At 45.6% G+C, this 15,740-nt stretch overlaps 1 protein-coding gene across 1 annotated transcript in view; it reads left to right on the top strand.

Moving 5' to 3' along the window:
• LOC112072501 (2-acylglycerol O-acyltransferase 2-A) overlaps positions 1-15,740 on the top strand; it is a 34,658-nt gene that overhangs the window by 17,801 nt on the left and 1,117 nt on the right. The window contains exon 2 of the mRNA XM_024139900.2: positions 4,815-5,014. Coding sequence (XP_023995668.2) covers positions 4,815-5,014 — 200 coding nt within the window. The remainder of the gene's footprint in view (positions 1-4,814; positions 5,015-15,740) is intronic.

The raw sequence follows: 15,740 nt of genomic DNA, 5'->3' as shown, positions 1-15,740 counted from the left end.
AGGCTGCCTCCATGCCTCCTAGAGTCTGGCATTTGGATATTAAAAGGCATGTCATCTCCAGTCTCCTTCTCACTCATGGCTTCTGGGACTAGTTTAAAAGGCTGTCTCTCCATTGCCCTCCTGGTCCTCAGCTTGGGATAGCTTACAAAAGGCGTTGGTCTCTCCATGCCTCTTGGTCCTAGCCTTGCGATGTATATCTAAAGGCTTGCTCTCTCCTATGCTCCTTCGGTCCTCCCTTAGGCTATTGAGATAGTTAAAAGAGCTGTCTCTCCGATGCGTTCGTCGTCCTAGGTCTTTGTGGCATAGTTAAAAGGGCTGTCTCTCCTGCCTCCTCGGTCCTATGGCTTTGGGATAGTTAAACGGCTGTCCATCTCCATTCTCTTGGTCCTAGGCTTTGGGATAGATTATCTGTTATTGGCGATAGCTTATCCTTGTATTATCTCTGTACTTATATCTTGGCATAAGTGAGCTACTGGGCGTACGCCCACTTACCCTCTGTAGTGCCATAAGGTCGGATGCCGAGCAGTGCACGTACCAGCGTGATGCAAACGCGTCAGGATGCTCTCAATGGTGCAGCTGTGGAACTTTTGAGGAACTGACGGGACCCATAACAAATCTTTTCATCTCCTGAATAGCGTTATCGTCCCCTCACGACTCTTGTGTTTGACCATGAGGTTTGTGTCATTTTCGGCCCTCCTTTTCCTGTAGTCCACGATCAGCTCCTTGTCTTGCTCACGTTGAGAGAAAGGTTGTGTCCTGGCACCACACTGCCAGGTCTCGACCTCCTCCCTAAGGCTGTCTCATCGTTGTCGTGATCAGCACCTACGCCGTTGTGTTCATCAACAAACTTGATGATGTGTTGGATTTGTGTTTGGTACGCAATCGTGGCGAACAGAGAGTACAGGAGGGACTAAGCACTCACCCCTGAGGGCCCCAGTGTTAGGACAGCATGGCGGATGTGTTGTTGCCACCCTTACCACCTGGGTGGCCCGTCAAGAAGTCCAGGATCCATGTTCAGTGAAGGTTGTAGTCCAGGGTCCTTAGCTGGTGATGAGCCTTGTGGGCACTATGGTGTTGAACGATGAGCTAGGCCATTTTTTATTTATTTAACCTTTATTTAACTAGAAAAGTCAGTTAAGAACAATTCTTATATACAATGACGCCCCTACCCGAACAAACCTGAACGACGCTGCTCCAATTGTGCGCCACCCTATGGGCAATCCAATCACGACCGTTGTGACTACAGCCTGGAATTGAACCAGGGTCTGTAGTGAAGGCCTCTAGCACTGAGAGGCAAGTGCCTCTAGAACGCTGCGCCACCCGGATCCCCAAATGAACAATATTCATCCTTTTGTCCAGGTGAAAGGTAGTGTGGAGCTCATTCAGATTGCGTCACCTGTGGATATGTTGGGCGTATGCGAATTGGAGTGGTCTAGGGTTTCTGGTATGATGTGTTGATTGACACGCTTTCAAGTGACTTCATTGCTACAGAGGTGAATGCTACGGGCAGTAGTCATTTAGACAGGTTACCTTCGCTTTATTGGCACAGGGAAAATGGTGGTCTGCTTGAAACATGTAGGTATAACAGACTCCGTCAGGAAAGGTTGAAAATGTCAGTAAAGACACTTTCCAGTTGGTCTGCGCATCTCTGAGTACACGTCCTGGTAATCCGTCTGCCCGCGGCCCTGTGAATGTTGACCTGTTTAACCTCTTGCTCACATCAGCTACGGAGAGCGTGATCACACAGTCATCCAGAACAGATAGTGGTCTCATATATATGCTTCGGTGTTGCTTGCCTCGAGGAGACATGAAAGGCATTTAGCTCGCTCTGTAGGCTCGCCGCTCACTGGGCAGCTTGCGAATGGGTTTCCCTTTGTAGTCACGTAATATTTTGCAAAGCCCTGCCACATCTGACCAGAGTCAGAGCAGGTGTAGTAGGATTCCAATCTTAGTAACTGTATTGAGGCTTTGCCCTTTGATGATTCATCTGATAGCAGGATTTTTTATAATCATCTGGATTAGCATCTCGCATGGCTTTTCTACATAGTAGCATAATAGGAAGACATCAAACTATGAAATAACACATTTGGAATATATGTACTAAGCAAAAAAGTGTTAAGCAAATTAAAATATTTTAGTATCTTAGAAGTAGCCACCCTTGCCTTGATGACAGCTTTGCACAGTCTGTCATTCTCTCAACCAGCTCACCGGAATGCTTTTCCAACATCTGAAGGAAGTTCCCACATATGCTGAGCACTTGTTGGCTGCTTTCCTTCACTCTGAGGTCCAACTCATCCCAAACTATCTCAATTGGCGGTTGAGGTCGGTGAGTTGGAGGCCAGGCTCATCTGAGCAGCACTCCATCACTCTTCTTCTTGGTCAAATAGCCCTTCACAGCGCTGAGGTGGGTGGCGTCATTTCCTGTTTGAAAAATACATGATAGTCCCACAAAGCTCAAAGCAGTTGGATGCGGCTGCGCTCAGAATGCTGTGGTAGTCATGCTGGTTAAGTGTGCTGTGAATTCTAAAGAAATCACCAACAGCGTATGTCACCAGCAAAGCACCCGCCACACCATCACACCTCCTCCTCCATCTCAAGGTGGGGACCACACATGCGGAGATCATCCGCCCTTCACCTACTCTGCGTCTCAAAAAGACGCCGCCGTTTGGAACCAAAAATCTCAAATTTTGACTCATCAGACGCCAAAGACAGATTTCCACCGATCTAATTTCCATGCTCATGTTTCTGCCCAAAACAGCACTCTTCTTCTTATTGGTGTCCTTTAAGTAGTGGTTTTATTTGCAGCAATTCGACCACACAAGGAACCTGATTCACGCAGTCTCCTCTGAAGAGTTGATGTGAGATGTGTCTGTTACATGAACTCTGAAGCCATTTAGTTGGGCTGCAATTTGTGAGGCTGGTAACTCTAAATAACTTATCCTCTGCAAGCAGAGGAACTCTGGTCTTCCTTTCCTGTGGGCGTCCTCATGAGAGGCCAGTTTCATCAATGCTTGCATGCGTTTCTTTACGACTGACACTTGAAGAAATTTCCACACTTGACTTACCTTCATGTCTAAAGTCATAATGGCACTGTCATTCCCTTATTAGAGCTGTTTTTGCCCATAATATCACGTTTGTCTTTAAACGCAAATGGCTATCTTGCTTACTAACCCTACCTTGTCAAACACAAACTGATTGTCAAGACCGCTATTAAGCGTGGGCTACTTATGAAGTAATCTCAAATCTATTTGATTTGTTTAACACCTTTTTGGTTACTAACATGATTCCATGGTGTCTATTTCATAGATGAGTGTTTTCACTATTATTATAACAAGTAGAAAATAGTAAAAATAAGAAAAACCTCGAATGGTAGTGGCTGGGCCCCTGCCTGTGCATTAAACCCCTACAACTCATCCAGAATGCCGGCAGCCCCTGGTGTTCAATCTACCACATTCCACAGAGAGGTTCTCTGCCTCGTTCACCGTCAACTCTCGCCTGCTTACCGCTCCAACCACCGAACTATCTCGCCCTATCCTGTCGTTGTCTTCCTCTCCCTCCTACCGGTTTTTGGATATGGCTTCTGTTGCGGAAGTAGCCAGATTGGTGTGCCCTGACAGGACATGACACAACAGGGCATGACCAGCTCTTGTTACACCATATAAAGCTCACTATAAACGGTGAGTTCTATGCTAATAACAGGAGCATTGTGCAACCCAATTAGATAAGCAGCCTGAAGCTATGGTGCTGGCGAACTCAGAAAGTGGCGAACAGCGTCCGTATACCATCTTCATGAGCTACCTAAGATCAGTGCTCCTCGTTAACAGCACCCCAAACAAGGGCCACTGCGTCATCCACCCTTCTCCGCCTGCTCGCCTCCCTACCTCTGAGAAAAAAAACTCGAAGTACATTTGTAGAAACACCGGCTCAGCCGGCACATAGTCGAATTAGAGCTGTTCGCTCCACTCTGGACAACAATCTCTACCAAGGGACACGAGACCCTATAACGCTCAAAACATTTCCAAAACCTTCGCACACGCGACAGCGCCTGCGCCCATAAGTTTCATGCGCGAGCACTTGTTCGAACGAAAAAACGGATCACCACCTATCCGAACAGGACACGATACCAATGTGAACCTTCTGACAAACCACCTACCACTCTCCGGATTATAGCAACAGTTTCACATGCAGCCTATCACTAACTTAGCCAGAATAAGAATACACACAAATCTTAGGCATAACACTAAATGCGTTACTGAAACCAATTCCTTCCTATAACCCCTGCTGCCTATACCCGCTGTACGAGAAAGCGAGTCTTAGAAGCGTATACGGAACTATAGTGTTTAATCAGCTTAGGTTTTGTTACGCAGCCTGGACATCAAGAAGCTGAATGCACAATTTGTAAGTCGCTTGGATTAAGCGCGTCTGCCTAAATGACTAAATGTAAATTAAAGGTAGTTGGTCTCCAGACTTTTGACTGACTTATTTCGAGGCATGGAGAGACAGCCTTTAGTTACTATGACCCAGCCTCTGGAATAGCCTGCCAGATAACCTGAGGGGCCCTAACTGGGGACATTTTTAAAAGAGATCTTAAAACATACCTTTTTAGCTTTAATTTTCCTCAGGGTGCTTTTATTCATTCAGCTTTTATTGTTATTCTTTAGTTTTTAATCCTCTTACGTTTGTTGTGTAGTATTGCACATTTTTTCTATGTTTTTTCATTTGTTTTTTCCTGTGAAGCGCATTGCGTTGAATCCATGCCTGAAATGTACTGTAGAAATAAAGCTAGATTTTATGTTAATGTACTGTATCTATAGGGCTCAGTTAGTACCCGTGTTCTCCTTTGGGGAGAATGAGCTCTTCGACCAGATGACCAACCCTGCCGGCTCGCCGCTCCGCTGGCTACAGGACCACCTGCAAAGGCTCATGGGAGTGGCACTGCCGCTGTTCACCGGGAGAGGAGTGTTCCAGTACAGCTTTGGTCTACTGCCCTACAGACAGCCCATACACACTGTTGGTACGAGACACACACACACTTTCTCCCCTATCTCTCCAGTGTATTTGTATTTATGATGGATCCCCATTAGTTCCTGCCAAGGCAGCAGCTACTCTTCCTGGGGTTTATTATGGTTCCCCATTAGTTCCTGCCAAGGCAGCAACTACTCTTCCTGGGGTTTATTATGGATCCCCATTAGTTCCTGCCAAGGCAGCAGCTACTCTTCTTGGGGTCCAAACATATTAAAGCACTTATATTACATATAAAACTAAATATAAAACTGTACATCATATAAAATGATTACACCACTACATATCTACAATACAAAATGTTTAATACCACCACACAACAATATCACAATGTATGAGTGTGTCTGTACCTTTGTGTGTCTCTTCACAGTCCCCGTTGTTCCATAAAGTGTATTTTTACCAGTTCTTTCAAATCTGATTCTACTGCTTGCATCAGTTACCTGATGTGGAATAGAGTAGTCATGGCCCTATGTGGTACTGTGCGCCTCCTATAGTCTGTTCTTGACTTGGGGACTGTGAAGAGACCTCTGGTGGCATGTCTTGTGGGGTAGGCATGGGTGTCCGGGATGTGTGCCAGTATTTTAAACAGACAGCTCGGTACATTCAGCTTGTCAACACCTCTTACAAAAACAAGTAGTGATGAAGTCAATCTCTCCTCCACTTTGATCCAGGAGAGACTGACATGCATGTCATTAATGTCAGCTCTCTGTGTACTTGTAAGGGCCAGCCGTGCTGCCCTGTTCTGAGCCAACTGCAATTTTCCCAAGTCCCTCTTTGTGGCACCTGACCATCCCAGTGGGTTATATAGATGTTATATAGATATGGATGAAACCTCTTCCTCCCTCCCATCTCTCTACCCCCTCTCTCTCTCTCTCTCTCTCTCTCTCTCTCTCTCTCCAGTGGTCCAGACCCCCCTCTCTCTCTCTCAGAGGGGGTCTGGATCACTGGAATAGGCTACCCACTGGAGAGAGAGAGGAGAGGGGGGTCTGGATACTGGACTAGACCTACCACTGGAGAGAAAGAGAGAGAGGGGGGTCTGGACCACTGGAATAGACCTACCCATCGGAGAAGAGAGAGAGAGCGGGGTCTGGATCACTGGAATAGCCTACCCAGGGAGAGAGAGATGAGGGGGTCTGGACCACTGGAAGAGACTCCCACTGGAGAGAGAGGCGGGGGTCTGGACCCTGCATAGACCTTCCACTGGAGAGAGAGAGGGGGGGGTCTGGAACCACGGAATCGACTACCCACTGGAAGAGAGGAGGGGGGGTCTGGACCTCTGGAATAGACCTACCCCACTGAGAGAGAGAGGGGGTATAGACCACTGGAATAGGCTACCACTGGAGAGAGAGAGGAGGGGGGTCTGGACCACTGGATAGACCTACCACTGGAGAGAAGAGAGGGGGGGTCTGGGATCACCTGGAATAGGCCTACCCACTGGAGAGAGAGGAGAGAGAGAGAGAGACGGAGAGGAGAGAGAGAGCGAGAGACGGGGGGGTCTGGACCACTGGAAATAGACGCCTACCCACTGGAGAGAGAGAGAGAGAGAGAGGCGAGAGAAAGCAGAGGAGAACGAGAGAGACGAGAGGAAGACGAGAGAGAGAGGAGAGAGGAGAGAAGAGAGAGAGAGAGAGAGAGAACGAGAGAGAGAGAGAAGAGATAGGAGAAGAGACGAGAGAGAGAGAGAGAGAGAAGGACGAGAGAGAGAGAGAAGAGAGAGAGAAGAGAGAGAGAGAGAGAGAGAGAGAGAAGAGAGAGAGGAGAAGAGAAGAGCGGAGAGAAGGAGAGGCAGAGAGAAGAAGAGAGGGGGGGGGTCTGGAACCAACTGAATAGCGCTTCCCACTGGAGGAGAGAGAGAGAGAGAGGCGCGAGAGAGCATGGGAGGGAGGAAGATGGGGTTTCATCCATATCACTATTATACATCTAATATAACCCACGCGGTATGTGTCAGGTGCCAAAAGAGGGACTTGGGAAAATTGCAGGTTGGCTCAAACAGGCCGCAGCACGGCGCTGGCCCTTACCCAAAGTCACAGAGAGTAGACATTAATGACATGCATGTCAGCTCTCCTGATCAAGTTGCGAGGAGAGATTGACTTCATCACTACTTGTTTTTTGTAAGACGGCTGTTGACAAGCTAATGTACGATGCGTCTTTTAAAATACTGGCACACATCCCGGCACACCATGCCTACCCACAAACATGCAGCACAGAGGTCTCGCTTCACAGTCCCAGTCCAAGAACAGACTATAGGCGCACAGTAACCACATAGAGCTATGACTACTCATTCAGCATCAGGTAACTGAGCAAGCAGCTAGAAATCAGATTTGACACAAACTGTAACAATACCTTTATGGAACACGGGGACTGTGAAGAGACACCAAAGGTACACACACCATACATTGTGATATTGTTGTGTGGTGGTATTAAACATTTGTATTGTAGTATGTAGTGGTGTAATGCATTTTAATATGATGTACAGTTTTATATTTACGTTATTTATATGGTAATTAAAGTGCTTTAATATGTTTGGACCCAAGAAGAATAGCCTGCTCGCCTTGGCAGAAACTAATGGGAACCACTATATAACCCCAGGCAAGAGTAGCGTGCCTGGGCAAGCGAACTAATCGGGATCCATAATAACCCCAGGAAGCAGTAGCTGCTGCCTGGAGAACAATGGGGAACCCTAATAACCAGGAAGAGTAGCTGGCCTCTTGCAGGACACTATGGGGATCCATAATAAACCCCAGAACGATCAGCTGCTGCCCTTGCAGATACTAATGGATCCATAAATAAACCCCAGGAAGATAGCTCGCTGCCTGGCAGGAACAATGGGGGATCCAAATAACCCCAGGAGAGTGCTGCTGCTTGGCCAGTGGAACTAAATGGGGATCCATAATAAACCCCAGCGAAGATAGTTAGCTGCCTGTGGCAGGAACTAAGGGAACCATAATAAACCCAGGAAGAGTAGCTGCTGCCTTGCGGACACAATGGCCGAACTCCACTCATAAATTACAAATACACTGGAGAGATAGGGGAGAAAGTGTGTGGGTCCTCGTCACCAACAGTGTGTATGGGCTGCCTGTAGGGGCAGCTAGACCAAAGCTGTACTGGAACACCTCTCCCGGATGACTCAGCGGCAGTGCCACTCCATTGAGCCCTTTGCAGGTGTCCTGTAGCCAGCGGAGCGGCGAGACGCAGGGTGGTCATCTGTCGAAGAGCTCATTCTCCCAAGGAGAACAACGACGGTACTACTGAGCCTATAGATACAGTACATTAAATAAAATCTAGCATTTATTCTACAGTACATTTCACGGCATGATCTCCACACGCAAATCCTTCCAGGAAAAACAAATGAACACAACATAGAAAAAGTGCAATACTACACAAAAACGTAAGAGGATTAAAAACTTAAAGGAATTAACAATAAAAGCTGAATGAATAAAAGCCCCTGACGGAAAATTAAAGCCCCTAAAAGGTAGTTTTTAAGATCTCCTTCATTTAACAATGTCCCAGTTAGGGCCCACTCAGTTTAATCTGGCAGGCTATTCCAGAGCCTGATCATAAGTTAACTACACGTGTTCTCCATGCCTCCTGGTCCTGCCTTTGGCGATAGTTTAAAAAGCGTCTCTACCATCTCTTTGGTCCTAGGTTTGGATAGTTAAAAGGCTGTCTCTCCATGTCCTGCTTGGTCCCATAGGCCTTTTGATAGTTAAAGGCTGTCTTCCAATGCTCCTAGGTCCTAAGTTTGGATAGTTAAAATGCTGTCTCTCCATCCTCTTGTCTAGGCTTTGGGATAGTAAAAGGCTGTCTCTCCATGTTTCTTTGTCCTAGCTTCTGGATATAGTTAAATAGGCTGTCCTCTCCATTGCCTCCTGGTCGTAGGCTTTGGATAGTTAAGGCTGTTCTCTCCCATTCAATTTGGTCCTAGGCTTTGGATAAGTTAAAGGCCAGAGGCCCTGAGGACCTACTGGGGTTACATAACTTAAAACATGTCTGACATGTATTGAGGGTGAACAATCATGGAATGATTTAAAAACCAATCGGAAGAATTTTAAAATTATCTTAAAACCTCAGGCAGCCAGTGCAAAGCCTTAAAAAAATCAAATCAAATGTTTTCACTTGCCACCAAATAAGAACAGAGCGTAGAACTTTACTGTGAAATGCTTACTTACAAGCCCTTACACTCGACCATGCCTTTTAAGAGAATAAGATTTACAAACAATATTTTCCAATAAACTAAAGTAAAATAATAAAATATCACAAAAAAAGTACAATATTGAAGGCTAACTATACAGGCAGCTGTACGGTACCGAGTCAATGTGCCGGGATACAGGTTGGTCGAGGTAATTGACATGGAATATGGTACATGTAGGTAAGGTAAAGTGCTATGCCATAGTTTAAACAACAGCGAGCAGAGCAGCAGGGTAAAAAAAAGCGGGTTTGGAGGAGTCAATGCAAATAGTCGCAGGTGGCCATATTGATTATTGTTCAGCAGTCTAAGGCTTGAGGAGTAAGCCTATTAAGAAGCCTTTGGAACCTCGACTTGTGTCTGGAACCGCGTTGCCGTGCGGTAGCAGATAGTCTATATTGATGTGGCATAATAATAGAGGTCCTGGATGGCAGAGCTTGTGGATGAGCATTTATCTTGGCAGTGATGACTGGGGTCGTACGCACTACCCTACTGTAGTGCCATAAGGTCGGATGCCGAGCAGTTGCCGTACCAGCGGTGACTGCAAACGGTCAGGATGCTCTCAATTGGTGCAGCTGTGGAACTTTTTGAGGAACTGAGGGACCCATAACAAATCTTTTCAGTCTCCTGAATAGCGTTATCGTCCCCTCACGACTGTCTTGGTGGTTTTTGGACCATGATGTTTTTGTCATTTTCGGCCCTCCTTTTCCTGTAGTCCACGATCAGCTCCTTTGTCTTGCTCACGTTGAGAGAAAGGTTGTTGTCCTGGCACCACACTGCCAGGTCTCTGACCTCCTCCCTATAGGCTGTCTCATCGTTGTCGTGATCAAGGCCTACCGCCGTTGTGTCATCAACAACTTGATGATGGTGTTGATTTGGTGTTTGGTACCGCAATCGTGGGTGAACAGAGATACAGGAGGGACTAAGCACTCACCCTAGGGCCCCAGTGTTGAGGATCAGCATGGCGGATGTGTTGTTGCCTCCTTACACCTGGGGGCTGGCCGTCAAGAAGTCCAGGATCCAGTTGCAGTGAAGTTGTTAGTCCAGGGTCCTTAGCTTGGTGATGAGCTTGTGGGCACTATGTGTGTTGAACGATGAGCTTGTAGGCCATTTTTTTATTTTATTTAACCTTTATTTAACTAGAAAAGTCAGTTAAGAACAAAATTCTTATATACAATGACGGCCTACCCGAACAAACCTGAACGACGCTGCTCAATTGTGCGCCACCTATGCGGCAATCCACATCACGACAGCGTTGTGGTACGCCTGGAATTGAACCAGGGTCTGTAGTGAAGGCCTCTAGCACTGAGAGGCAAGTGCCTTAGAACGCTGCGCACCCGGATCCCAAATCGAACCAATATTCATCCTTTTGTCCAGGTCGGAAGGGTAGTGTGGAGTGCATTCAGATTGCGTCACCTGTGGATATGTTGGGGCGTATGCGAATTGGAGTGGTCTAGGTTTCTGGTATAGATGTGTTGATTGACACGCTTTCAAGTGACTTATTGCTACAGCAGGTGAAGTGCTACGGGCAGTAGTTCATTTAGACAGGTTACCTTCGCTTTATTGGGAACACAGGGAAAATGGTGGTCTGCTTGAAACATGTAGGTATATACAGACTCGTCAGGGAAAGGTTAGAAAATGTCAGTAAAGACACTTTCCAGTTGGTTGCGCATGCTCTGAGTACACGTCATGGTAATCCGTCTGCCCGCGGCCCTGTGAATGTTGACCTGTTTAACGTCTTGCTCACATCAGCTACGGAGAGCGTGATCACACAGTCATCCAGAACAGATAGTGGTCTCATATTATATGCTTCGGTGTTGCTTGCCCTCGAGGAGAGCATGAAAGGCATTTAGCTCGCTCTGGTAGGACTCGGCGCACTGGGCAGCTTGCGAATGGGTTCTCCTTTGTAGTCACGTAATATGTTTGCAAAGCCCTGCCACATCTGACCAGAGTCACGAGCAGGTGTAGTACGGATTCCAATCTTTAGTACTGTATTGAGGCTTTGCGGCCCTGTTGATGATTCATCTGATAGCAGGAATTTTTTTATAATCATCTGGAATTAGCATCTGCGCATGGCTTCTTTCTACATAGTAGCATAATAGTGAAGACTCAAACTATGAAATAACACATTTGGAAATAATGTACTAAGCAAAAAAGTGTTAAGCAAAATTAAAATATATTTTAGTATTTTAGAAGTAGCCACCCTTGCCTTGATGACAGCTTTGCACAGTCTTGTCATTCTCTCAACCAGCTCACGCTGGAATGCTTTTCCAACATTCTGAAGGAGTTCCCACATATGCTGGAGCACTTGTTGGCTGCTTTTCCTTCACTCTGAGGTCCATCTCATCCCAAACTATCTCAATTGGGTTGAGGTCGGTGATTTGGAGCCAGCGCTCATCTGATGCAGCACTCCATCACTCTTCTTCTTGGTCAAATAGCCCTTACAACGCCTGGAGGTGTGTTGGGTCATTGTCCTGTTGAAAAATAATGATAGTCCCACAAAGCTCAAAGCAGTTGGGATGGGCGTTCGCTGCAGAATGCTGTGGTAGTCCATGCTGGTTAAGTGTGCTGTGATTCTAAAACATCACCAACAGTTAGTCACCAGCAAAGCACCCCCACACCATCACACCTCCTCCTCCATGCTTCAAGGTGGGGACCACACATGCGGAGATCATCCGCCTTCACCTACTCTGCGTCTCAAAAAGACGCGCCGTTTGCAAACCAAAAATCTCAATTTTGGACTCATCAGACGCAAAGGACAGATTTCCACCGATCTAATTTCCATTGCTCATGTTTCTTGCCCAAACAGGACTCTTCTTCTTATTGGTGTCCTTTAAGTAGTGGTTTATTTGCAGCAATTCGACCAACGAAGGCCTGCATTCACGCAGTCTCCTCTGAAGAGTTGATGTCTGAGATGTGTCTGTTACATGAACTCTGAAGCATTTAGTTGGGCTGCAATTTGGTGAGGCTGGTAACTCTAAATGACTTATCCTCTGCAAGCAGAGGTAACTCTGGTCTTCCTTTCCTGTGGCGGTCCTCATGGAGAGCCAGTTTCATCATATGCTTGATGCGTTTTTTACGACTGCACTTGAAGAAATTTTCCACATTTGACTTACCTTCATGTCTTAAAGTCTAATGGCACTGTCATTCCCTTATTAGAGCTGTTTTTGCCATAATATCGACTTTGTCTTAAACGCAAATACGGGCTATCTTTCTGCTTACTAACCCTACCTTGTCAAACACAACCTGATTGCTCAACGCTATTAAGCGTGGGCTACTTATGAAGAATCTCAAATCTATTTGATTTGTTTAACACCTTTTTGGTACTAAATGATTCCTGGTTCTATTTCATAGTTGAATGTTTTCACTATGTATTATAACAATGTAGAAAATAGTAAAATAAAGAAAAACCTCGAATGGTAGTTGGCTGGCTCCCTGCCGGTGCATTAAACCCCTACAACTCATCCAGAATGCCGCAGCCCGCTGGTGTTCAAACTTCAGTTCCTGCTCACGTCAACTCCCGTCCTTCCGCTCTCTCCACTGGCTTTCAAGTTGAAGCTCGCAATCCGCTACAAGACCACGGTGCTTGCATACGGAGCTGTGAGGGGAACGGCACTCGTACTTCAGGCTCTGATCAGGCCTAACACCCAAACAAGGGCAACTTGCGTTCATACACCTCCTGGCCTGCTCGCCTCCTACCTTCTGAGGAAGGTACAAGTTCCCGCTCAGCCCAGTCAAAACTGTTCGCTGCTCTGGCACCCCAATGGAGGAACAAACTCCCTCCGACGCCAGGTCAGCGGAGGTCAATCACCACCTTCCGGAGACACCTGAAACCCACTCTTTAAAGGAATAACCTAGGAAATAGATAAGTAATCTTCTACCCCCCCCCCCCCCTTAAAAGAGTTTAATGCACTATGTAAGTGGTGTTCCACTGGATATCATAAGGTGAATGCACGAATGAGGAAGACATTTTAAAGAATAACCAGGGCACTCTCTGACGGGATGAGGTCAATATCCTTCCGGATACCCGGGCCAGGTCGATTAGAAAGGCCTGTTCGCTTGAAGTGTTTTAGGGGAGCGTTTGACAGTGATGAGGGTTGGTCGTTTGACCGCATTAAAATGGACCCATTACGGACGCAGGCAATGAAGGCAGTGGCTCGCTGAGATCTTGGTTGAAAACAGCAGAAGTGTATTTGAGGGCAAGTTGGTTAGGAATGACTATCTATGAGGGATAGTGTGATAGTGCGATAGTGTAGTCTACAGCTTATGATAAGCGTACTCAGGCGAGCAATATCTTTGACGATCGCCCACTACAGCTGTTTTGACAATAGACACATAACAACCCCCCCTCGTCTTACCGGGAGGTATTGTTCTGTCTTACTGGAGCACTGGAAAACCCAGCCAAAATGGTGTGTTATCCATGTCGTCGTTCAGGTCCACGCCTCGGTGAAACATAAGATATTCAGTTTTTAATGTCCCGTTGGTAGGATTGTCTCGAAAGGAACTCATCAGTTTATCTCGCAGTGGATTGCACGTTGGCCAAAGGACGGGATGGTAGTGCCCGGGTTATCCACATCGCCTACAAGGCATTCCAGATCATACACAAGGCACGCCCTGGGTAAATCTCCGTCTCCTCTTCTGTGAATGGGGAACGGGGATTTGGGGCCTGTCAGGAAACAGTATATTCTTCGCGTCGGACTCATTAAAGAAAAGATCTTTTGTCCAGTTCGAGGTGAGTAATCACTGTTTCTGATATCAGAAGCTCTTTTCGGTCATAAGAGACAGTGGCAGAAACATTATCTACAAATATGTTTAGCAAACAACGCAAAAACACTCCAAAATACACATTGGATCCGTTGAAACGGCCATGTGAACAGCATCCAACCGGCAGGGAGTCTCCACAGGGCGGCGCGCAATTGCCCAGTGTCCGTCATTGTAAATAGAATTTGTTTTCATAATTACTTGCCCTGTTAATAAAAAAATATTTAACTTCTAACTTGCACAGCATCCCGGATCCGGGAGACCCCCCAGTAAAAAAGCTGACTAGCATAGCCTAGCATAGCGTCACAAGTAAATACTAGCATCTAATATCATTAAATCACAAGTCAAGACATACCAGATGAAAGATACACATCTTGTGATCCAGCCATCATTTCTGATTTTTTCTAAATGTTTTACAGGGAAGACACATATGTAAATCTATTAGCTAACCAACGATAGCAAAGACACAAACTTTTTTTTCCCCACCATTTTTTCCTGCATGGGTGCCATCCAAATTTCGACCAAACATAAAGATATATATAGCCACCTAACCAAGAAACAACTTCTAAGATGACAGTCTGATAAATATTTATTGTATAGCAATATATTGTTTTAGAATAATGTGCATATTTCAGGTTTATAAATCACAGTTCTAGCATTGCAAAGCTGCAATCTGAAATAGTGCCGAAGCTGCCAGAATAATTACAGAGACCAACGTCAAATACTATTCCTCCTCTTTAAACATTTCTGAAAATAACAGACGCGTACGGCAAATGAAAGCCCAACATCTTGTGGAGATCCAGCCATATTTCAGATTTTTTAAGTGTTTTACAGCGAAAAACAATATCAGCATTATATTAGTTACCACAATAGCAGACACACAAGCAATTTACCAGCAGCAAGGTTTAGCCGATCGTAAATCCAGCAAATATATATAATTTTTTTGACTAAACCTTGATATACTTGTTCATCGATGAAGTCCTGTAACAATCCATATTAACACAATGCATATAGGTTTTGTTCGAAAATGTGCATATTTAGAGCAAATCGTGGTTATACAGATGTGATCAGTCGCAACAGTTCAATGGCATTCTGGCCGGCGCATCTTTTTGGAGAGCACTAAATCTAAATCGATAAATAATCGTTATGTTGACAAAAAAAATCAGGTTGGTACAGCAAAATGAAAGATGCATTAGTTATTAATGCAACCGCTGAGTTAGATTTTTTAAATTAACGTTACTAGACTATACAGTGGTGCGTTAACAGCCAGACTAGTTGCCGGCAAATTAATGGCGGACAAACCCATTTACATTTTTCCACTAAATACGGCATACATCATAAATAGCTTCTTACTTTTGGACGAGCTTCCATCAGAATCTTGGGCAAGGTGTCCTTTGTCCAAAGATCGTTTGCTCTGCGTTGTCAAAGTCGTCATTCAAACTTTGGAACTAGCAGCTAACAACAGCTATGTGGCGCAGACATCCAAATCTCAAAACGCAATACTAAGGGAATTCCCGAAAATTGATATACTCGCATAAACCTGATATACTCGGTTTAAATAACTTCGTTTATGATGTTTAAATAAATCACATGACGGATATAACTTAGGCTATAAGGAGCTTTTTGAGCATGCATCCTGAGGTTTCTCAATTGCGTCTTGACAAACGTCGAAAGGCGCGCTCCCCGCCATGACTTTTATAAGGTCTGAGCATCTACGTAGAAACTCATTCAATTTCTCAATTGGTTCTGGACATCCGGGGAAGGCGGGTCA

This window comes from Salvelinus sp. IW2-2015, unplaced genomic scaffold (genome assembly GCF_002910315.2).
Source record: "Salvelinus sp. IW2-2015 unplaced genomic scaffold, ASM291031v2 Un_scaffold1946, whole genome shotgun sequence".
Classification (NCBI taxonomy): Eukaryota; Metazoa; Chordata; class Actinopteri; order Salmoniformes; family Salmonidae; genus Salvelinus; species Salvelinus sp. IW2-2015.
Note: the sequence above shows the minus strand (reverse complement) of the source record. Positions and strands in the feature narration are given on the sequence as shown.